At 45.2% G+C, this 22,933-nt stretch overlaps 3 protein-coding genes and 1 non-coding gene across 4 annotated transcripts; 3 read left to right on the top strand and 1 right to left on the bottom strand.

Moving 5' to 3' along the window:
• The first annotated feature begins 993 nt into the window (after positions 1-993).
• On the top strand, positions 994-8,497 carry LOC136528182 (origin of replication complex subunit 1). Its single transcript, XM_066521109.1, has 17 exons — positions 994-1,790; positions 2,310-2,445; positions 2,542-2,691; positions 2,791-2,934; positions 3,005-3,156; positions 3,231-3,330; positions 3,429-3,551; positions 3,663-3,824; positions 3,963-4,020; positions 4,106-4,284; positions 4,890-5,013; positions 5,205-5,275; positions 5,394-5,489; positions 6,481-6,557; positions 7,592-7,675; positions 8,115-8,253; positions 8,357-8,497. The coding sequence occupies exons 1-16, from the start codon at positions 1,081-1,083 to the stop codon at positions 8,176-8,178; spliced, it is 2,430 nt and encodes an 809-aa protein (XP_066377206.1). The 5' UTR covers positions 994-1,080; the 3' UTR covers positions 8,179-8,253; positions 8,357-8,497.
• Positions 2,599-2,676, top strand: LOC136530181 (small nucleolar RNA snoR28). The gene has a single exon (XR_010777670.1). It is a non-coding gene; the product is annotated as a small nucleolar RNA snoR28 (small nucleolar RNA).
• Positions 8,498-8,853: 356 nt separating the features above from the next.
• On the top strand, positions 8,854-10,490 carry LOC136528185 (uncharacterized). The gene is made up of 5 exons (XM_066521111.1): positions 8,854-9,342; positions 9,438-9,573; positions 9,824-9,915; positions 10,140-10,263; positions 10,356-10,490. The coding sequence occupies exons 1-5, from the start codon at positions 8,873-8,875 to the stop codon at positions 10,416-10,418; spliced, it is 885 nt and encodes a 294-aa protein (XP_066377208.1). The 5' UTR covers positions 8,854-8,872; the 3' UTR covers positions 10,419-10,490.
• A 566-nt stretch (positions 10,491-11,056) lies between these two features.
• Positions 11,057-12,623, bottom strand: LOC136528183 (UDP-glucuronate 4-epimerase 1-like). Its single transcript, XM_066521110.1, has one exon. The coding sequence runs from the start codon at positions 12,398-12,400 to the stop codon at positions 11,078-11,080; it is 1,323 nt and encodes a 440-aa protein (XP_066377207.1). The 5' UTR covers positions 12,401-12,623; the 3' UTR covers positions 11,057-11,077.
• Between the last annotated feature and the right edge of the window lie 10,310 nt (positions 12,624-22,933).

Raw genomic sequence — 22,933 nt, 5'->3', positions numbered from 1 at the left:
CTGCGATGTAGTTGCAGTGAACACCGTCATACCCTACCCATGTCTTTTTTTTTTGATTGCCATGTCTTTTTTTTGAACCTGGGTGAAATAAAAAATTGTTAGCAATGATTACACGTATGCCCTCAGGGATGGAACTTATGATTCGCTCCTCCCTCTCGGTGCACATTTGACCCAGAACAGCAAGCTCATGAGCAGCTTGGTTATAAAACTTACTCTTAAAAAAGCATCCAAAAATAAAAAATGACGACCAAACTAGAAACTTGATCTCCTCCACCAGATGTCCCATTACCGTATCAACAAATTCATCAGTGGCCATGTTCGCTTGTCTTATAATTCGTACTTTTCAGCTTATTTTTTTAGTCGGAATAATGTTTTTCTCTCGCAACAAATCAGCGGAAACAGTATTTCGACTTGTTTTTTCAGCGAAGCGAACGGGGCCAGTATTGATAGTACGCACCACCATTGTGAGTCTGTCTCCACAATGAGATGTCCAATGCCCTACCCATGTCTAGATTGCACAATTAAGACCTCTTTTGGGCTTTTGGCTTAGCTTCTTCAGTAGCTTCTGTTTTTTTTCCAACGGGTTAAAATAGAACATCTTCTCAAATAAAACTTCTTAAACCCCGCTCTCTACTCTCACAGAGAGTGGGTGCCGAATAGTGCTGAAAATACTACTCCCTCTGTTCTAAATTATAAATCATTTTATTTTTTTGGTATATAAAAAAATCAAAACGATTTATAATTTAGAAGAAAGGAATAGTTTCCGTAGCTCCCTCTATGAAAACTGTTGTAACGAACAATATTTTTTTTTTCTAAACAACTTCAGTTTCAACTACTCGTGGAGCCAGATAAAAGCTGTTTCACTATTGAAGCAAAACTGTACCAAACCTAAATTGCTACTACGTATAAGAAGAAAGGAGCAATTTAAAAAAAATGCCAAAACTGCAGTGCGAATGGCCGCCAAACGGCCGAAACCCTAACCCGCCTCTCACGTACACGTCATCAGCCCCCTCCATTTCAAATCCACATTTCCCCCTTCCTCCGCCTCTCACCCCTCGCCGTCTCCGGCGAGACCCGGAAATGGATCTCGCCGCCACCCCCTCCAGGTCAAAATCCAAGCCCAGATCCTCGCCGGCAAAGCCCGTTGCCGCCCCCGCTGAGTCCAGGATGGACCTCTGCACCCCGTCCAAGCCCACGCCCAGGCGGAAGTCCAAATCGACGGCCTCGCCGGCGCCGATGTCTCCGGCGACGCGCTCCACCGTCCGGCACTCGCGCCGCCTCCTTGAAACCCCCACCAAAGCCGCCCCGGAGGTGCAGGTGAAGGCTACGCCGACCCCTACCTCCAGGGGCAAGCGCGCCGCGCCGTCACCTAAAACCCCTGCTCAGCGCGAGCCCAAGAGGCAGAAGCGACACCCGAGAAAGAGGGCATACTACTGGAAGGTGGTGTATGACGGCGGGGAGTTCGAGGTCGGTGATGACGTGTACGTGAAGCGGCGGGAGGCGGCGGAGTCTGACGCGGAGGACCCTGAGGAGGAGGAGTGCCGCGTATGCTTCCGCACCGGCGGCGGGGTTATGGTGGAGTGCGACGCGTGCCTCGGTGGATTCCACCTGCGTTGCGTGCGACCGCCGCTTCGGAGGGTGCCTGAAGGTGACTGGGCGTGTCCATACTGCGAGGTCGAGCGCGCCGGAAAGGTGGCCGAGCGGCCCAGGCCTCCTGAGGGCAAGCGCATCAAGAGGACCGCCAGGGAGAAACTCCTTTCCAGCGATCTGTGGGCTGCACGCATCGAGAGGTCAGTGAGGCTTTGGCATTGCATTGGGTTTTGAAGTTCATGTGGTGAGCCACTGAAAATCGGCCTAGGAATTTTTTTCTCTTATACTGCATAACATGCATAACATGTTTTAACTGGTTATAGTTGACTTGTGAACTGGAAGGTGCTTACCGCTTACTGGTTGTTACTGGTTACGGACTTTCGGAACACTTATGATAACTAACTTGCGGTGTTATAAGCTATGGTGCAATAATTTGTCCTATTCATGGTTTAAGTGTTTCAATACTGAGTGATTGTAAAAAGTTTTATTATTAGTTGTAACATTCAGGTTTGTTTGCAAGGTATTGTTGTTCTATACTGAGGTGTGCCTCTTCATCCTCTTCTTTTTGTTTCTAAGAAAATGTTAAAAAAGCAACCTGTGATGGTAGATGTTCCTCATTTCCTCAATATGTCACCAGATACACTTTACATGTGTTAATGATACTTAGCACTTAATGCACTGTTTGTGAGTTTACTGAATGGTGCTGTTATCTGTAACAGTTTATGGAGGGAGCCAGATGGCACGTTCTGGGCAAAGGTCAGGTGGTACATTATCCCTGAAGAGACCGCAGCAGGAAGGCAGCCTCATAATTTGAGAAGAGAGCTGTATCGTACCAATGATCTTGGAGACATTGAGGTGATCATTGTCTTCTGTGTATAGTTGTCTCTTTCACAATTTTTCTTCGCTTGTCCTTTTGTTGTCTTGAGTTCTTTGTGCTTGTGGCCTGTGCAGATGGAAACAATCCTTAGACATTGTTCTGTAATGAGCCCCAAAGACTTTAGGGATGCTAATGATGGAGATGATGTATTTTATTGTGAATATGAGTATGATATACATTGGCATAATTTTAAGCGTCTGGTAGATATTGATGATGAGCTGGAGGTATGTACGTGAACTCTTGAGATGCAAAACAGTCTTTGAAGCTTCGACACCATTGTGATTTACCCAGTGACTAAGCTTGTTCCTGCTCATTTCTTGTAGACAAAGGAAGATCCCAATGACAAGCCTTACAATGCTGGAGATGATTATAACAGTGACACTGATGAAGATTCAGAGTATGATGAGGAGGAAGAATCTACATCATCTTTCTCTGCCAGAAGGAACCAATCACATGGATTGGCAGCGGTAACAACCCTTCTCTTCTCTCTTCATCTTCTGTTTTGTATCTTTACTGAAATAACACATTTATACATAGAACTCAAGGAAAGGTAGAATATATGGCCTACAAAAAATTGGGATACGAAAAATTCCTGAGCATGTTCGGTGCCACCAAAAGACTGAGCTGGAGAAGGCAAAAGCAACCCTATTATTGGCAACTCTTCCTAAGTCATTGCCTTGCAGGGATAAGTATGTTTATTCATCTGACTGAATGTTGTGCGCGTTTTACAAAAAACTGCTACTCAGCTTAAGTCTCATTTCAGAGAAATGGAGGAGATATCTATATTTGTAAAGGATGCAATCTGCAATGACCAGTGCCTAGGACGCTGCCTATATATACATGGTGTACCTGGTACTGGCAAGGTAAGACAATCTTTTTGTGGGTGCTTTTATGGTTTTATCTCATCTACCGTAGCTAAACATTAAACCAAATTTTCTGCATCTATTTTGTCAACCTACAGACTATGAGTGCACTTGCGGTTATGAGGAGGCTGAGATCTGAATTTGATTCTGGAACTCTGAGGCCGTATTGTTTTATTGAAATTAATGGTCTTAAATTAGCATCTCCAGAGAATATCTACAAGGTACTTCTGCTTTGTGGCCTAATGATAAATAAATCTGCCCTACTCAACTGTAGCTGGCACATAACCCTCAGGAAAGAATTGTAATTGGTGTATTCTTTTTAAAATCTGCAGGTTGTATATGAACAGTTGAGTGGGCATAGGGTTGGGTGGAAAAAGGCTCTTCACTATTTAACAGAACATTTTTCAGGTGGCACTAAAATTGGAAAGCAAGCAAACCAGCCAATTATTTTGCTCATTGATGAGCTTGATCTTCTTTTGACAAGAAACCAATCGGTAATAATTCAATCCAAAATTATAATTGTTTATTTTGCTTATAGGTTTTATACCAGGGAGATTAATAAATAAACTAGCTGTTTGGTATTATCATTTGTTTTCCTATCATTTGACACTGGTATTTTTTTTTCTTATCAGGTGCTGTATAACATTCTTGATTGGCCCACCAAACCAAATTCAAATCTAGTTGTTATAGGTAACTAACTATTTTTTTTTTATTTTGACTGGTGGTTTTAGCCTTATCTTTTACTTACCCCTTGTCTGTTTTGCTATGATCGCAGGTATAGCAAACACAATGGATCTTCCAGAAAAGTTGTTGCCTCGTATATCAAGTCGGATGGGTATCCAACGACTGTGTTTTGGTCCATACAGTTATAGGCAACTGCAGGAAATTATTACAAGCCGTCTAAAGGGTATTGATGCCTTTGAGGAACAGGCTATTGAATTTGCTTCTAGAAAGGTTTGCCTTGCAATACCATGTTTCTATGTTGCTGTGATGTCTTTTTATCCATAGCTGTTACTTTCTGCATCATTCCACCATTTTTGAGGTTTCCTTGGAACACATGAGGTGATAAGTTCATGTTGTGGTTGATTATAAATGAACTCATGATACTTGTGTTAGGCATCGAATCAAAGTAAAATATTAGTACTCCCCTCTGGTAAAAAAACTCATGACATTTTTTTTGCTTTTTATAGTTTTCGTGGTGCAATTTTGACCATATCTTTTCTTCTAAGATAAGTTATAACATCTAATAAATGCATGAGATTTTGAAAGTGTTATTCAAGACAAATATTTGCATGTGATTTTCATTTTTGCAAACTGAATGGCCAAACTTAAAAAATATTGACCGTATTTTAGCCAAAGTGTAATTCATAACCATAGGGACTACATTAAATGAGTTCACATTGCAGTGATCAATTTTTATGAAGCCTGGAGAAACAAAGAATTTTAAATGGCTGTCAATTTACGCCCCTCACTTGTCACTAATTAACTTGTACGAAGATTACGCCATTTTCTATTTGTAATGTTGGTTTGGACTTCCATTTACTTGCCTTTGCTTGTAGGTAGCTGCTATGTCAGGTGATGCTAGGCGAGCTTTAGAGATTTGTAGACGGGCAGCAGAGTTTGCAGACTACCGTGTTAAACAATCTCGACAATCTGCACAGAGTACTGCTTCTGCAAATAAAGGTACCGTGTGCATTTGTGTTGGAATCAACTATTCAAGAAAAAGTGTGCACACTGGATTAAAGGTCACATAAATCTCGATCACCAGTACAATTCCACCATTCGTGTTATGGTTTTACGACTTCAACCTTCCATTGTTTGGGTCAAATTCCAACTTGCATATAATCCACTGAACACGAATCCGATACTTGTAGGTGACGGTGTTGTTTGCATGGGTGACATAGAAGCTGCAATTCAGGAAGTCTTCCAGGCACCACATATTCAAGTGAGTTGACAATGTGTATTTATGCAAGCTTGTACCCATAACCAGATCAATTATTAAAGTCACTTGACCACCCATCATTCTTTGGATCTCTGCAACATTTTTGTCTCTTTGTTTACAGGTGATGAAGAATTGCCCAAAGTTTGGAAAAGTTATATTGGTTGCCTTAGTTCATGAGCTGTACAAAAGTGGACTAGGTGAAGTAATGTTTGATAAGGTGAGTTAGATTATCTTTTGTGTGTTTTTTACTTTTTAGCCGCTATGTTTCTGATTTTTAATTCTGTTGGTGGAAATAAAAAAAGTCCTTGCCAAGCCCAGGAGTCAGAGTATACAGATGGCCTTTAGGCTTACATGCTTAATTGCCTATGTGCCATGATGTTGACTCAAATCCAATACTTAGAATGAGTTACATTGGTACATAAATTTGTAGCGTCAGTTATGTCTGGCACGTCCCCTTGTGTGGCTGTCTCACCCCATGTTGGCAGTAGGGTATGCAGACGGCGGACTAAAAACTACCTTACAAATTGTTCATTTGGGATTTCCTCTGTTTTGCTGACATTTTTTTTTTCTGATGGCTAAACTTTTCTTGACATTGTATTGTTGGACTTCCAGACTTCATTCAGGATTCAGAATCCCTTGTTCATTTTTTAGGCAGTCCCCTATTTCCATTAACTATTTTTTTCCCTTTTCTATCTTACCCTGGAAGGGCTGGCCTGGTGCAAGCGGTAGAGTCTTACCGCCTGTGACTGGAAGGTCCCGGGTTCGAGTCGCGGTCTCCTCGCATTGCACAGGCGAGGGTAAGGCTTGCCACTAACACCCTTCTCCAGACCCCGCACAGAGCGGGAGCTCTCTGCACTGGGTACGCCCTTTTTTTCTATCTTACCCTGCTGCAATTGTAAAGATGGATGGAACTATCGCAAGTGCAATATTGTTTCACTGTATTGTTCATTTCAATGATTATCATCCAGTCTTAATTATACTTTCATACACTAAGTGGTGCTTTTCCCCCCACTAGCTTCATATCTGATTAAGTTTCCATGTGAACTGAGGTATGCAATGAACTGTTTCATGCTTACCTTGGAAGTTTCATAGTGGCAAGATGTTAACAGTACTGCTCTTGTTTATGTCCTGCCTGTTTGGGGCCATGCACATAATACTAGTATGGGTGCTTCTAAAGAAATCTAACGAGATATTTTCTTTTTCTGTAGTTAGCAACAACAGTTTCCTCCTGGTGCCATGCCAACAGAGAACTAGTGCCTGGTTACGACACACTCGTGAAAATTTGGTATGCTAATCCAATCTAATGTGTAGCTTGTAATAGATGAAACTGTTTTCAAGTTCCTTATACATACAGTTGACTCCATGAGTTCATGTACACATACCATCATGTGTAATGTGGCTAGTGATGGTGTTGCCTTCGCTTCTGTGTGCCATAGCAAATGCAGTTACATTGCCATGTTCTTATTGCAACTTCCAACCCTAGCATTTGCATGTATCATAATACCTGTCCCAAAGAACTTGACGTTCTAGTTCTGTCCTCAGCCAAACTATCTTAAGTTTGACAAAATTTATGGTAAAAAAATACCGATATCTATATTACCAAATAGGTACCATTAGATTCATCATGGAACTATTTTCATAGTATGCATATTTCATGTCATAAATGTTGACAGTATTCTTCGTAAACTTGTTCAAACTTAAATTAATTTGACTAAGGACAAGCCTATAATAACATGTTTTTATGGGACGGAGATAATAGTTTTCTAGTATATTGAAAGCAATGGCTATATGGACTAGTTTTCAATATACTAGACGCAAGGTAGTCTAGTTGGCCTACCTAGAATGACTCTTTTTTTTTGGGACAGACTACGGAGTTAATAGTTTTCTAGTAAATATTATTGAAAGCAATGACTATATGGACTAGTGCATGCTTCAGCCTAGTGCATACTTCAGCCTGACATCCATTTCAATTGCTATTGCATCCTTTGCATCTTTTGCGTGTTGACATTTTGAGCATGTGAAGATTGTGTGGAATTTGTGAACTTGGACCATACATTATTCAGGGTGGTCCAATTGGCATATCTTTTCTTGTACTGAATGCAGTTGTTGCTTTTAGTTAGCTGGGAATTAGTACTTGTGAAAATTCTCCTGTTGGACATTTTCATCATCTGTGGCATTTCATTCTTCTCTAACGAGATAGAACCACTGATACTTTGTGCTGATGTTCAATCACTTCTCATTTCTTCTAACTTTTATTTACTCTCCCTTTGATTTAGTTCAGTGCTCTATCAGTAACTTTTGTATATGTTCCATTCGCAGCTGCAAGCTTGGTGAAAGCAAGATCATCCTCTGCGAAGAGGGTAGTAAGCACAAGTTGCAGAAGCTGCAGCTGAACTATCCAAGGTCAGCTTTTGGAGACAGCATTAAAAACTTTTTAAGGCTTGTTTAGTTCATCTCCTAAAGTTTACTCCTATCACATATGTTTGGACACATGCATGTAGTATTAAACATAGACTAAAAAAATAACTAATTGCACAGATTGCGACTAATTTGCGAGACGAATTTTTTAAGCCTAACCAGTCTATGATTTGAAAACGTGGCGCTACAGTAAACATGTGCTAATGACGGATTAATTAGGCTTAATAAATTCGTCTCGCGGATTACTGAGGACTTCTGTAATTTGTTTTATTATTACTATCCGAACACTCTCATGTGACACCCGATGTGACATCCCTAAACTTTACTCTCTGGATTTAAACACCACCTAAATCAGAGCCAAACATCAGTTTAAACCTACTTTCTCTTGCTCGTGATCTAATAACTCTGTTTTCTCGGTTGACAGTGACGATGTGACATTTGCCCTCAAGGAATCCCCAGATCTTCCTTGGCTATCCAAGTACTTGTGAGGCTCATATTGCATTTACCATGCATTCTGTTGCCTTTCTGTTCTCTTTGGAAGCAACAATTCTACTTTACCCGCAGTAAGTTCTCTTTGCACTGCTGATGTCCTGATTGCCGGCTTTTCATCCTTGATCTTTCTGGATTCTTGGACCTGCTAAGGAGCTTAACACATATCTTATGCAGAACCTTTCAAACACACATCCCATGGTCGATCTCGTGGTCACTCTAAGCCTCAGATCATCAAAGGAACTGGCGAAGGATGTCGGCATGTCGCTGCACCCAACGGATCAAACATATTTAATCGCACACCAGGAATGTAAAACGTTAAGAAACATGTATGTCTGGAATTTCGTCTCCTTCAAATTATGTTGTTTATGTTGAATTGAACTGCCGCGTGTGAGCTGATCCAGTTGTTTTCTATTCCCATCTTTTAGTAACATTGAGAGTTTTGAATAAGAAACATTGTTGGTTACAAGAATTGTTGGTTACAAGAACATTGAGAGTTTTGAATAAGAAACATTGAGATATCAAATTTGTACTCTTTGCTGGCTCCAATGCGTTGGCCTCGTTCTGTTCTTTGGTCGTCTCCCTCGCTAAAACAACCGAAGCGTTGGAAACTAGCGGCCTTCAAAATTCGTCTCTGAAGCATCGAGGGCCCGCGGTCCCGCCGCCAGCATAAGCAGACCAAAACAACAGGGCATGGCGAAAAGAAGCGCCGCCGCCGCCGCGCCAGAGTCCCGGAGCCGGCGCGGCGCCCACGCCGTCCGGCTCCTCCAGAGGATCCATCACCGCTTCCTCCGCCTTCTCGGCGCCACTACACCCAAAACCGCCAGCCGCACAGCCAAGTCTGCCCGCAAGGTCGCGAGACCGAGGGAGCCCAAGAGCCTCATCAAGGCGGCGGATGAAAAGCAGGAGCAGGACGTCGAGGCACGGAGCCCCGATGCCGCCGCCGTTTCCGCTTCCGAGGCGGCCGTGGCGGGCAAGTACTGGGCGCACCGGTACAGCCTCTTCAACCTCTATGACCGCGGCGTGCGCATGGACGCCGAGGGCTGGTACTCCGCCACCCCGGAGTCCATCGCGGCGTCGCAGGCCGCCCGCGCCGCGCCCGGCGACCTCGTCGTCGACGCTTTCGCCGGGTGCGGCGGCAACTCCATCCAGTTCGCCGCCAGGTACGTGACGGGCACTACGCGGCGCGCCATCCCTTCTCCCGTTTCTCTTTGCCCTCTCCCCTGCTGCTGATTCCGCCTCCGCCGCGCCTCTGCAGGGGCTGCTACGTGGTCGCCGTGGAGATCGACCCGCGAAAGGTGGAGCTGGCGGCGCTCAACGCGAGGGTGTACGGCGTCGAGGACAGGATCGAGTTCATTGTCGGTGACTTCTTCCGCCTGGCGCCTTTCCTCAAGGTATCGTCTAATAGTTTCAGTAGCGCAGGGATTTCAGTAGTGCAGGGAGACTGAAAGATCGTCACAGTTTATGAGAGCTCAGTGCGATCAACCGACCAAGCTTTGGCCACTGATTTCAGAATCCTGAACCTCTCATGTCATATACTTATATCTGTACCCTGACACCTGACCATACTGTCACTGTAAAGAAGAACGTGCAGTTATTTCATCTTTCAAATTATTTGCTGATTGATTGCCTTAATGCCACCAGGCTGATTTGGTGTTCCTTTCACCACCCTGGGGAGGGCCATCATACATTCAAGCTCCAGTTTACACCCTTGATATGCTGAAGCCGAAAGACGGGTATGTTGTCCGCTTTGTTTGCCCTATCTGAAAGATAAGAGAACACCGATAAGCAACTACATTTTGCTCTGTAATTCTGTAGCTATGACCATCAAAGTTTGCTCAAGAAAAATGTGAAAGTATGTATAATTGGCTAGTATTTGACTAGTAATCATGATGAAACATTAAGAATCAGAAGCTTTCCGAAGAACATCATCTTGATAAGCTTAGGGCTTCGTGTGTAGGTATGCGACATTTCGAGCAGCTCAGAAAATAGCTCCTAACATCATGATGTTCTTGCCGCGGACCGTGGACGTGACTCAAGTGGAGGAACTTTCCTGGCTGTCTTGCCCTCCCTTAGATTTTGATGTATGTTTTTTGTTTAATTCTGTTATCAAACTTCCAGCATTTTCGAGGGAACTTTTGTGTTTCAAGACCTGTCTGATCTCTGATCATTCCAGAGCGAAGAGAACTACGTGCACCGCAGATTCAAAGGAATCACTGCCTATTTTGGAAGACGATGAGATCACTGAGCCCATTGTCAAAATTGGGATGAGCACAGAAGTTTTTCCAGGATCATGCTGAAATCAAAATCTATGTCAATAAAATTGCTCCAAAATTTGTGTGAAAACCTCATATGCCAGAAGCAGAAGGGGCCTTAAAAGATGAGCATAAGCTTTAGCTTCTCTGTTGGGAGTCATGTTCCCTGCGAAATCATCTGTAGAGGTCAGGAAGGAGGATACTCATTATTAGATATCTAATAAATTGAGCTGGGAATTAAAATGCAGTCCCTGCTCAAAGGATGCTATCACACCATTGTGTCAGGTAACATCAGCTGCTATGTTTCTTTCAGGCACCTGTTAAGTGGCCTGTCTGTTTGCCTAGTAAGATCCTCAAAGTTGCTATTGTTATATGTGATGATGAGTAAATTTTGAGAAAGAAAGGATAACACTATAACAATTGATACAATTTACAGAAGAAAATACAGAATGAAGGGGATCACATCACCCCTCCATTTCATCGCTCTGTCGCCTTTCCCTCCTCTCCTCACCCAGCTACAACAGAATTCTATTCTTCCTTGCATTTCCGTCCCCGACTTGTCTGGACCCAAAAAATGCCAATCTTTGATCAGAAGAAAATGGAAGGCACGACAGAGCGACATTTACTAATCACATACTGATCATCATGAGTTCCTGAAGGTATGCGTTCCCTGATTGTATCCGTAGTAGGAGAGGTACCACCTGACGAACTTCTTCAACCCCATCTCCAGGCTTGTCGTGGGCTTGTAGCCGAGCTGCTCCCGTGCCAAGCTGATGTTGGCGTGTGTGTAGGGCACGTCGCCATTGCCGGGCATCTCCACCACGTTCCTCTTGGCCTTCACCCGCAGGTACCTCTCCAGGATGGACACCAGCGTGGGCACAGTGACTGGCGACGTGTTCCCCAGGTTGAAGATCCGGTAGGGCGCCGGGCCGCGCTTCTTGCCGCCCGTGCCGGTGCTCCGGCCCGCCGTGTCCAGCGACGCGAGGCAGCCGCGCACGATGTCGTCGATGTAGGTGAAGTCCCGGGCGAGGTCGACGTGGTCCCTGCCCCTGTACACCGTGATGGGCTTCCCCTGGAGGATGTTGCGGGTGAAGGAGAAGTAGGCCATGTCGGGGCGTCCCCACGGCCCGTACACGGTGAAGAAGCGGAGGCCGGTGACGGAGAGGCCGTAGATGTGGTTGTAGGTGTGGGTGATCTCCTCGCCGGCCTTCTTGGTGGCGGCGTACAGCGACGCCGGCCTGTCGGTGCGGTGCGCCTCGGAGAAGGGGACGCGGTCGTTGAGTCCGTAGACGGAGGAGGAGGACGCCCACACGACGGCCGGCTGCGGGTCGGCGTCCTTGCAGGCCTCGAGGAGGGAGACGAGGCCGGCGATGTTGGAGTGCACGTACGACGCCGGGTTCTCCATGGCGTAGCGCACGCCGGCCTGCGCGGCGAGGTGGAGCACGTGGGTGAAGGGCACGACGTCGAAGAGCTTGGCCAGGAGGCGGCCGTCGTTGATGTCGCCCTCCACGACGAACACGCCGTGGGAGCCCAGCAGCGCGCGGCGGGCCTTCTTGAGGGAAGGGTCGTAGTAGGAGTTGAAGTTGTCGATGCCCACGACGCCGTCGCCGCGCTTGCGGAGCGCCAGCGAGCAGTGCGTGCCCACGAAGCCGGCGGCGCCCGTGACGAGCACGGACAGCCCGGCGCCCTCCGCGGACCCCGGCGGCCGCCGCGGCGACGCCGACGCCCGGATCTGGCGCTCCCAGTGCAGCCCGCCCCAGGACGCCGCGAAGTAGCGGGAGGAGGTGTCGACGAAGGAGTGGACGCTCAGGTACGTGGCCGTCATGGCCACCAGGAAGAGCGCCCACAGGAACATTGTCCCCGTGGACGCGAAGCAGCGGTGCAGGTGCCGGCTCATCGCCCCCGCCCGCTCCACCTTCACCTTCCCCGGCGTCGACGGGTACAGGTCCTCCTCCAGCACTCGCATCCTCCTCGCATGCGATCGATGCAAAGAGCGGCCAATGCAAAGAGCTTTTGCAGACCTCGTCGACCTCTTCCGTCTAAACAGGGATCAAGCCTTCGATTCCACCTCCTGCTGCTCCTCTATGTGATGACGTTCTTGCATGCGCGCGCGCGCTTTCCTTGCAAGATCGTCTTCTCGGCAATGGCATGGCACGACGATGGGCGGAGGCGGCCGGCGCGCGCTAAGGACTAAGGAGGGGAGGAGAGAGAAAGGGGAGATGTTATAAATAGCCATTGTTGGCTTCGTGTTGTGTTTTTTCAGGGCTCGGCGATGTTGATGGAGGTCCCTGTAATTTAGCCCCGTCTATTTTTAGCTCTGCTGGACTTGAAGACACACGAGTATGTACTGCGCTCTCGTCCTTCCTTCCGGCGGTGGCTGGTTTCGAGAAGGTTTGAAAGTGTCGTGACCATGGGGGGGACAGGGTTTCTTATCAGGGTAGTCTGAGCAGAGCAGTCGGAGCTGGGAATTTCATGTCCCACTTTCGAAGGATGCCACCTCAGCTTTTGCCGAGGAATTAACGAAACACGCTCTCTCTCCGTAATTTTTCATCTCACTGTTTTAAAAACTAGCTGTAGCATATAATTCTCGCAAGACTTTGGGTAAACTATGAGAATTTTTACGATGCTTGAAAATAATGAGAGTCTTTCATTCACTTAGGTCTAATGGTTAAAAATAGGAAGGAATCTAATAAGAAGAATTAAAGTCGTGGACTGGAACTTAAATTTAGTAGGTGCAGAACTGATTTCTATTTCCCCCCCAAAGGGTATAATGGTATTTGCGTTCGGTAGAAGTCCCACGCCGTCCACCGCAGCGCGGGCTTCCCGACGCTCACGCTCGAGGAGCTGTTGGCGGCGGTGGCGCGCTGCCGCCTGCGTACCCGCCGTTTCGTCGACTCGATGCGGCGCCGCTGGGTGGACTCGTGGCTATGGCGGCGGCGCCGTCAGGAACATGGCTGTGCGGCTGTGCTGTGCCTGCGCGAAGATGTGATCACGTGTACTGCAGCGCACGGGCGCCGGAGAAGAGCAGGGTGCAGGCACAACAGCAATCCAAGCAAAGTAGGAGTGGCCAATGCGAAGCAAGGGCCGCAGGGCAACAAAGATCATTAAGGCCGCGAAGCTCACTGTAAGGAAAATGGACCATAAACCTATTTACTTTAGATTTTAGTGTTTGATAACCAACATAATTAAATTAGACTAATGAATTTGCAAATGATTGTTTTGTAGTTCAATAGGGTGCAAGACGTGACTTGGACGAAGACGACGTGATGATCCGATGATTAACACCATAAGCAAGACCTTAGAAGCACAAGAGAAGACTCAAGACATCCAGCAAAGTCCAAGCACGAAGATAGGAACCAAGCCGGACGCAAGATCGTGAAGAAACGAGCTCACAGAGGTGACCGGACGCTGGACCGGATATTGACGGAAAGCGGTTGGACGCTCCGATCAAGAGGCTCGGCAGCAGCAGACGCGACCGGATGCTGGAGACAAACTGACCGGACGTAGGACCGCAGCGTCCGATCAAGTACAGAAAGGTTCCAGAGCGACGAAATTGCGACCGGACGCTAGCAGCGTCCGATCAGTTTATCGTGGCTCTAACAGTCGGGACGACCGAACGCGTTCGGTCAGGATGTGATCAGCGTCCGGTCAGTAGCAGAAAAGCAGGATTTCGTCCCCAACGGCTACTTTCTCAGTGGGGCTTATAAATAGACCCCCCAGCCGACCATTTGAGGCGTGTGGAGCTAAGAAAACATATCAAGGGTGTTGCTACATCATTTTAGTGATCTCCACTTGTATAGTGCTTAGTGATTCATTAGGTGATTAACGTAGGTGCTTTGCGAAGTGCTTAGGTTGATTAGACCACCGCTTATGCGCTTGCTCTAGGTTTACACCTAGTGTTTAGTGAGGTTTGCATACCTCTTACCACTCGGTGCTTGCGCACACCATTGTTGTACATTGGAGGGGCTTGTAGTCTTGCGAGATCACACCAACCGCGGTTGTGGTGTGGCCGCCACCGTGTACCGGAGGGAACAAGGCCCGTGGCGTTTCGGCTAGAAGCTTGATAGTGAAGACGGTGGGGAGCATCCGGGAGAGGCTTACCGGAAGGCACATCGCAGACCCACTTGCGTGTGGGGAAGGCCCGAGGCTATCTACAGAGTTATCCGACCGGGAGCTTGGCCCTTGCGAGGGATTCCTTGCGAGGGGCTCCAACGAGGACCAGGGAGAAGCTTGCGTGCTTCTCGATACCTCGGTAAAAATACCAGAGTCGTCGACGTGAGTTTGCATATCTCTACCTTGCTGTTTAGCTTCCGCACTAACTTCCCTTACTATAAAGCTAGAATGGCGTGTCATCTTGAGGCGGTTGATTTGGGTGTTTGGAGAGTCACTCGTGACGGGATGAAACCCATTAAGAATCCTAATAAACCCACAAAGAGTGAAGAAAATAAAATACATTTCAATGTTAGAGCTAAGAATTGCTTGTTTGAATCATTTAGCATGGATGTGTTTAACCAAGTGTTCACTTAAAATACGACACATCTAATGTTCGTGAGCAAAAATATTGTCTAGCTAAATAAAATTTTGATTCCTTTACAATGAATGATGATGAGCTTGTTCATGAGATGTATTCTCGTTTGAATCTATTTGTCAATGAGCTCCATTCAATAGGATTAACAAAGCTAGATGATGCGGACATCGTGATGAAGATCATCTCCGTGCTACCACAAAAGAAATATGCAAGCATCATCACCATCCTTCACAACATGGAGGACTTGAGCACCATGACCCCGGGCATAGTCATTGGCAAGATAGTGGTATTTGAAATATCACATAAGATGGGTCGAGAAGAAGCCTCTTCATCAAGCAAAGGCAAAGCTCTCGCATGTAGCGAGAAAAAGAAGATGAAGGGCAAGCAAGTTGAGACAAGCTCAAGCTCAAGCTCCTCAAGTGAAGATGAAGAAGAAGATGAGGATGATGATGATGATGATGAAGATTCAAGTGATGATGATTAATCTTCCTCCTCCACCTCCGACCTTGATGAAGAATCAATCAAACTAATCAACAAGGTGGAGAATATGATCCAAAGGCTCAATGTCAAGGGTGTGCCCATCCAAATTTAAGATCTCATTTTCACCAATTAAAGAAATGAGCAAAGAAAGAGAGGATGCTATGGATGCAGCGAGTTGGGGCAATTTATGAAAGTTTGTCCAAACAAGCCCACACCCAAGACAAAGAAGAAGACGTGCAAGAACCAAGCCCTCACATCAATAAAGTCATGGAATGATTCTTCAAGTGAAGAAGAATACCATCACAAGAGTTGAGGCCACAAGCACTCATCATCAAGCTCTTCTTGTGTGTGCCTTATGGCACGAGGTAATGAAAGCTCATCCTCTAATTAGAGTGATAGTGATGATGAAATGCCTTCTTATAATGAAATTATGCAACAAAATCTTAATTATGCTAAAGTTTGCACTAGTCAACAAAAGAAGCTCAAAAAATTAAAAGAAAAGCTAGATAGTTCACAAGAAGCATACAAAACTTTGCTTGAACAATATGAGAACTTTGCTAATCTCAATGTTGAACTATCTACTAAAATTAAGCAATTTGAGGCTAGTGCAACAACAAATGCATGCACAATCAATGATGAGCAACTTGTAAAGAAAAATGAAAAATTAAAAGAAAAGTTAGTTAAATCACAAGATGCTTATAAAAGTTTGCTTGCTAAAATGGAAATCATGTGCAAACATTGTGATGATCTAACTATTAAAGTTGATAATCTTGAAGCCGTCGGTACAACCCTCACCAAGGCATCTAAAAAGAAAAGTTCCATCTTTAACATGCCTAAAAAGGATGCCTCTACTTCTTATAATGATTTATGTTTAGACTCATCTTTGTGCAACCAAGTTTATGTTGAGAAAATTGTTGTAGATACATGCACACAAGAGGTTGCAAAGGAGAATGAGTAACTCAAGCAAGAAGTAGCCCGCCTCACCAAGGACTTGACTCAAGTGAAAGGCAAGGCGAAGCAAGCCCAACTTCATCAAGATAACACTATCAAGAGAGTGAAGAAGCTTGATGAAGGACAAACCGTGGTTTGCTACATGTGCCATAAGGAAGGTCACAAGTCCTATGAGTGCAAGATGAAGAATGAGGGAGGAGCAAAGAAGAAAGAGAAGGAGCAAACAAGCAAGCTCTCCAACACCTACACCAACAAGGTGGACAAGAAGACCTGCACACCATACTTGTTAAAAAAGAAGAAAAATGACAAGGTGATGGCCATCAAGGTGAACAAGTAAGCCAACAATGAGGTTAAACGCTTTTGGGTGCCAAAGGAAATTATTTCCAACATAAAGAGCACCAAGAAGGTTTGGATCCTGAAAGGGAAGTAAGAAGTCCGATGGACATCGGGGAATTTGGAGACTTGGCAAATAATGGATGCATTTCATGGGTTGCATCATGATTGACAAGATCATTGCCAAGTGGGTTAGTAATTACTATGGTCCTAAATTCTCCTTTCCATGTTAGGTAACTAGATTCAATTTTCTTCAAGTGTTACTAGATTTAATTTCCTACTAGTGGTATCTTTTAGCATCTAGTTACTTTTCATGTCTAGGTTTGCATTTGCATGCTTATAATTTTTGTCATGCATACACTAGGTATATTTTATGGTAGGCATGCTCGGTTTCATTCTTAACCCTTGGAGCAAACCTACATGGTTTAAATTGTTTAGAAGCACGGCGCATAGCTTGTCTTATAATTGTTCATCTAATATGTGCCAAAGTCTAAATTGTAGATAATTTCTTTCAAATATCATCTTCGAAAATGATTCTCACATTCATGTGATGTTATCTTTCAAGTGGTATTATTGATTCTAAAATCAATGTGCATGTCTTCTACAAGTATTCCACACTTGTGTGCACAAATTTAGGAGGAGGTTACTCTACAATTTGGATGCCTTGAGACTAACACCTTTTCAAGTTTATTATGTGTGTAGTAGTTTCATTGTATGGAAAATGGAGTCCCCGGAGTTAAGCATCATACTTCAAATATCCACCACCTATTGCAAGTGGTATAAATCAAATTGGTTTCCACATGTGGTATTTCTCAACCGATATCATCATGTTGATTTAATTTTGATATTTATATGCTTTCTCCATGCATTATATAGATTAAATTTCCTTGAGCAATAATTTGCCAATTATGCATATGCTTTGCCAAATACCATATGTATGCATATATTTAGGGAGAGCTTAGTCTATATAATGTGGGAGTCAGATTTTGTGACATATTCCACTCTACATACAAATGATCATAAAGTTTGACCCTCCCTTATGCTACTAATGTCTTCCTTTTCGGTGTTTGATTTCAAAGGGAGAGAATTTAGAGGACCAAAAGCAAACATTAATTTGTAGGACCAAAAGCTAGATCATAATAATTTACAAGTGGTAATGGTCTACAAGGGGTAATGGTCTGAGAAAGGGAGGATAGTGGATTATGGATTAGCCTATGTAATGAGGAGAATTTATAGGAAGCAAGGCTTAAATTCATAATGCCACATGGGGACATTTGCAAGGGCAAGTTAAGTTTTTATGTAGTATCTTTTAGTCTTATAAGTGGTATCTTTTAGCATCATATAACCTTGCCCCTTGCACTATATCCTAGCAAGTAGGTAGTTTTCAAATTTTAAAATTCTATTATTTGCTTGCTTTGGTTGTGTTGTCATCAATCACCAAAAAGGGGGAGATTATAAGGAAAATGGACCCTAGGCGCATTTACTTTGGATTTTGGTGTTTGATGACCAACACAACCAAATTGGACTAATGAATTTGCAAGTGATTGTTTTATAGTTCAATAGGGTGCAAGACATGACTTGGACGAAGGCGACGTGATGATCCGATGATCAACATCATAAGCAAGACCTTAGAAGCACAAGAGAAGACCCAAGACATCAAGCAAATTCTAAGCACGAAGATAGAAACCAAGCCGGACGCAAGATCACGAAGAAACGAGCTCACAGAGGTGACCGAACGCTGGCGGAAAGCGACCGGACGCTCCGATCAAGAGGCTCGGCAGCAGCAGACGCGACTGGACGCTGGAGACAAACCAACTGGACGCAGGACTGCAGCGTCCGATCAAGTACAGAAAGGTTCCAGAGCGGCGAAATTACGACCGGACGCGTCCGGTTAGGACGTGATCAGCGTCCGGTCAGTAGCAGAAAAGCGGGATTTCGTCCCAAACAGCTATTTTCTCAATGGGGCTTATAAATAGACCCCCCAACCGACCATTTGAGGCGTGTGGAGCTGAGGAAACATATCAAGGGTGTTGCTATACTATTTTAGTGATCTCCACTTATATAGTGCTTAGTGATTCATTAGGTGATTAGCGTAGGTGCTTTGCGAAGTGCTTAGGTTGATTAGACCACCGCTTATGCGCTTGCTCTAGGTTTACGCCTAGTGTTCAGTGAGGTTTGCATACCTCTTACCACTCGGTGCTTGCGCGCACCATGGTTGTACATTGGAGGAGCTTGTAGTCTTGCGAGATCACACCTACCGCGGTTGTGGTGTGGCTGCCACCGTGTACCGGAGGGAACAAGGCCCGCGGCGTTTCGGCCGGAAGCTTGATAGTAAAGACGGCGGGGAGCATCCAGGAGAGGCTTACCGGAAGGCACATCGCAGACCCACTTGCGTGCGGGGAAGGCCCGAGGCTATCCACGGAGTTACCCGACCGGAAGCTTGGCCCTTGTGAGGGGCTCCAACGAGGACTAGGGGGAAGCTTGCGTGCTTCTCGATACCTCGGTAAAAATACCGGAGTCGTCAACGAGAGTTTGCATATCTCTATCTTGATCTTTAGCTTCCGCATTTACATTGATTATATTACTCCTTTTGCTGTAGAGATAGCAACACACTAGCAAAACCGTAGTTGCACTTTTAGATAGTTTATCTTTTGCATATGTTTTGCTAAGGTTAGAAAAAGATGTCATAATTTAGAGTTAGATTTTTAAATTGCCTAATTCACCTTTCCTCTTAGACGTCACGGCCCCCTACACTCACGACCTTCTTAGCATCATTCACTTCCCTAGAATCCATAAACACAAGTATGAAAACAATTCAGTGTTCATTAGAGGAAGCACATTGAACTCGTTGCCGGATTTGGTTCACAGTAAGCTAAGAAGTTATAAATTGATTTTTTCATTCAAACTTGCATCAGGTTTCCGAAATGCCTGAATCCACAAATTCAGTATTGCCAATTACCATCTCAGGTTTGAATCGTTGATTGGTCATCAATCTTGTTGTAGTGAATGTGGTTCACCTAGAACGGTTACATTGGATGAGGATGGAAATCTCATTACCAAGCAGCCCCTGCTAAGCTCAGTGCCGTCGAGCCCCCTGAGACAGTTGGTAGCGAGCCACGGACAGACCGGCGGCCGCCGTGCGTCCCATGCAGGCGGGTAGGCGGGTGCCGGGTGGCGTCGATCCCTCGCAGCCAGACAAGCCGCAGGCTCTTGCAGGCGGGCGCCGACGAGCCCCTGCAGGCAGGCCATGGTGAGCATGGACAGACTGCCGGTGCTTTTGCGCCTCGTGCAGGCCAGTGGCGGCGAGCCGGCGATCCGTCTCCGACGCTGATGCATGTGTGCCTTCGGTGCAAAAGAAAAAGATAACGATTAAAGGTAATGCCTGCACTAAAATGACTAAACTATCCTTAATTATATTTAATTATTTACTTTTAAATCATACGCCTCATAAAAAATTCCACAGGAGGATTCCTCCCAAGCACCGTAAAACATCTCGTAAACTATATATGTCACCGTTCAAAATTATACTCAAATTTAGTATTGGCACGTCTCATATTTATATGTCGCCAGTCAAAATTATACTCAAATTCTATATGTGGCCATATCTCGTATTTGAAATTTCAGGTGGGCAAACAAAACATTGTCGTGGAGAATATATTAAAGATCATGTGATACCACAAACCTCAAGAATTATATTCAGGACTAATCTCCTCGAGTGAATTAGCCCTTTCACGCATTTGGACATCTTTCCTATTGCCAATACATACGATCAATGTTGTTGCCTCAACAAACCGTAGAATCCTCGTTCCTCACCAATTTTGAGTAGGACGCTCGGCATCTTCTCTCTACAGTGATGAAACTCATCCTCCTCTATTCTTCACTTCTTTGCTAGCTCAATGTTTTTACTGATGTGTCACTGTAATAAGTGCTGAATTTTTTTTTCCATTAACAGCCTGTTCGCGTGTTGGTTTCTGGGCTGATAAGCTCGACTGGTGCTGGTTTGTTGCGAGAGAAAAATATTGTATCATTGCTGATAAGTCCTGGCTGAAACCAGGAAGCGAACAGACTCGCTGGCCTTTTTGTCAACAGTACATACATTTACATCAATCGTAAAACTAAAAGATGTATTGCATGCACAATGCAAGGAGTAGATAAACTGAATTAACAAAAGGATAACCCCTGTGTCCAGAACAGGTCGCGATCATGACGCCGGTTTTCCCTTGCAGACCCAACAGCAACGCAACAGAAACAAAAGCGCGCTGGATTGCGTTGCACCCACGGTTCATGAAGCACTTCTGGCCTGTGCCGTTCATGCTGCTTGCTGCTCTCTCCGTTGCCCTCCGGATGAAGCCTAGATCTTTTCATGTGCCGGTGCTGCGGTGCACCCTTGGTCACGACATATGCCTATCTAGTGGAGACTGTGGAGTACATACATATCCCAATGCATGCCAGTCAGTATACCACTACCACTAGTGTCTAGTATAGCATGGTTTTGCTAGACAGTGTTGGACACCTTGGCTATATAATAAGCACAAGCTATGGATCCGGTTTAGCCAATGGGGATGTTTATCCAAATTCCAGAACAAAAGAATGCAAAACGAAGGAATAGGAAAAACATAGAAATAGGGTGGAGTGAAAAGCGAAAAATTATAGGATTCCAAAACAGAGGGGAAAACAAAACTTGGAGCTGTTTGGACTGCAGGAATATGGTTGAATCATCACATGTCCTAAATAACAGATCAGTTCTAGCTGTTGCTGCATCCTAGCGTGATTTAGGGGCTCACAGAGTCATTTATCGCCTATCATATTATTATTATTATTTAATTCATAACTACCACATCTCTATAGCAGTTGTACACCTGTACTGTCTCTGAGTTGCTGGCCGTTCTCTCTCGTGGACGTCGTTCTTCTATCTTCTTCTCTGTACTGTGTTCTCTCTCCCTGGCCGCTCCCTTCCCTATGCGTCTCTTCCTCGTACTCTCTCCATCCTCAGCGCATGAGTTCAAGGAGAGGCTGCAGGCTCCATCGATGACGAGGCTCGTCGCAGCCAGGAAAGCTTTTTTTCTTCTCCCTGTTCCGTTCGTTGCTTTGCCACCACGAATCGATGTTTTTTTTTCTCTCTGCTGGCAATGGTTGCGATTTGTGAATCAATCTTTCCCTCATCAGATGAAGCCCCAGTAGGAAGGAGTGAAGAACACGCAAGCGCGGGTAGGCGTGACGAGAGAGCGAGCAACCATTGATTTGGAGTGGATGCTTTTTTTTCCGTGAAATGCACGTAGCTCGGTCCCTTTCCTCCGGACCGATTTTTTTTTTCAGCCCCTTTTTTTAAAAGATTTCCACAAATATGCTTTTGGTGGTATCCTTTTAAAAAATAGACCCGGGTCTCGACGCCGTGACAATTGGCGTCGAGGTCCAGGATCATTTTCTACGTGTTGTTGATGTGGCTGCTTGCGTGGCGCAGACGTGGTATGAGCTCGGCGCCGTGGATCTTAGCGTCGAGCTCGACGTCAAGATCTACGGCGCCGAGCTATGAAAATTAATAAATTTTAATTTTTACCATGAGCCGAGCTCTGTACTGTGTCGCCCCGCCGTACTGTAGGAGCCGAACTCTGTACTGTGTCGTCCGGACGTGCTGTAGTTGTATCTTCGAGCTCCGAGCTCATGAGTGCCGGCTGCTGCGTGCTTTGCCCAAAGCCATTGTTGCCCATAGCTATATGCAACTATTACAAGCAAAAAGGGATGGAAAAAGAACACCAACACTACCAAAGAAAGTACGTTAGCAATTGAATTCCTCGCTTGCATGCCAAGGCATTTCTGGCCTGGCCATCACTTTTCTTCTTTCGACCGAAAATGAAATTAATGAGAAACGGAAAAGGCTTGAGATATGATGTTGTGTTGTGTTTGCATTGTTCCTCTCTGAAAATTTTCCGAGGCGTGCAGAGAACCAAAGGCTCCGCTGTTGTTGTTGCAGGGAAGCAATGTGAAACCGGGTTGTGAAAATAGGGACGCGCGGCGGCAAGCAGCCTGGTCGGTTGGTTGATTCGTATCATTGCTGGTTCGTGAAGAAGTACTACTGACTGATTTGTGTGAGAGAAAAATACTATTTCAGCTGGAAATTTACGATCGTTTACGACAACCACAGCCGCGAGAGGTATCTCTGTTTCTCACGCAGAAACCAGAGCCAAAAAATCTTTGTTTCTGTTGTCA

This window comes from Miscanthus floridulus, chromosome 19 (genome assembly GCF_019320115.1).
Source record: "Miscanthus floridulus cultivar M001 chromosome 19, ASM1932011v1, whole genome shotgun sequence".
Taxonomy (NCBI): domain Eukaryota; kingdom Viridiplantae; phylum Streptophyta; class Magnoliopsida; order Poales; family Poaceae; genus Miscanthus; species Miscanthus floridulus.
The sequence above is the reverse complement of the archived record's forward strand: the minus strand, read 5'-3'. Positions and strand labels throughout refer to the sequence as shown.

Excerpts from the sequence above, each read along its gene's own strand:
- LOC136528185 (XM_066521111.1), top strand. The coding sequence starts at position 8,873 with ATGGCGAAAAGAAGCGCCGCCGCCGCCGCGCCAGAGTCCCGGAGCCGG. Across the intron at positions 9,343-9,437 it reads TCCATCCAGTTCGCCGCCAG|GGGCTGCTACGTGGTCGCCG; the intron begins GTACGTGACGGG and ends GCGCCTCTGCAG. Across the intron at positions 9,916-10,139 it reads ATGCTGAAGCCGAAAGACGG|GTATGCGACATTTCGAGCAG; the intron begins GTATGTTGTCCG and ends CTTCGTGTGTAG.
- LOC136528183 (XM_066521110.1), bottom strand. The coding sequence starts at position 12,400 with ATGCGAGTGCTGGAGGAGGACCTGTACCCGTCGACGCCGGGGAAGGTG.
- LOC136528182 (XM_066521109.1), top strand. The coding sequence starts at position 1,081 with ATGGATCTCGCCGCCACCCCCTCCAGGTCAAAATCCAAGCCCAGATCC. Across the intron at positions 4,021-4,105 it reads TTCAAATCTAGTTGTTATAG|GTATAGCAAACACAATGGAT; the intron begins GTAACTAACTAT and ends CTATGATCGCAG. Across the intron at positions 5,276-5,393 it reads TCCAGGCACCACATATTCAA|GTGATGAAGAATTGCCCAAA; the intron begins GTGAGTTGACAA and ends CTTTGTTTACAG.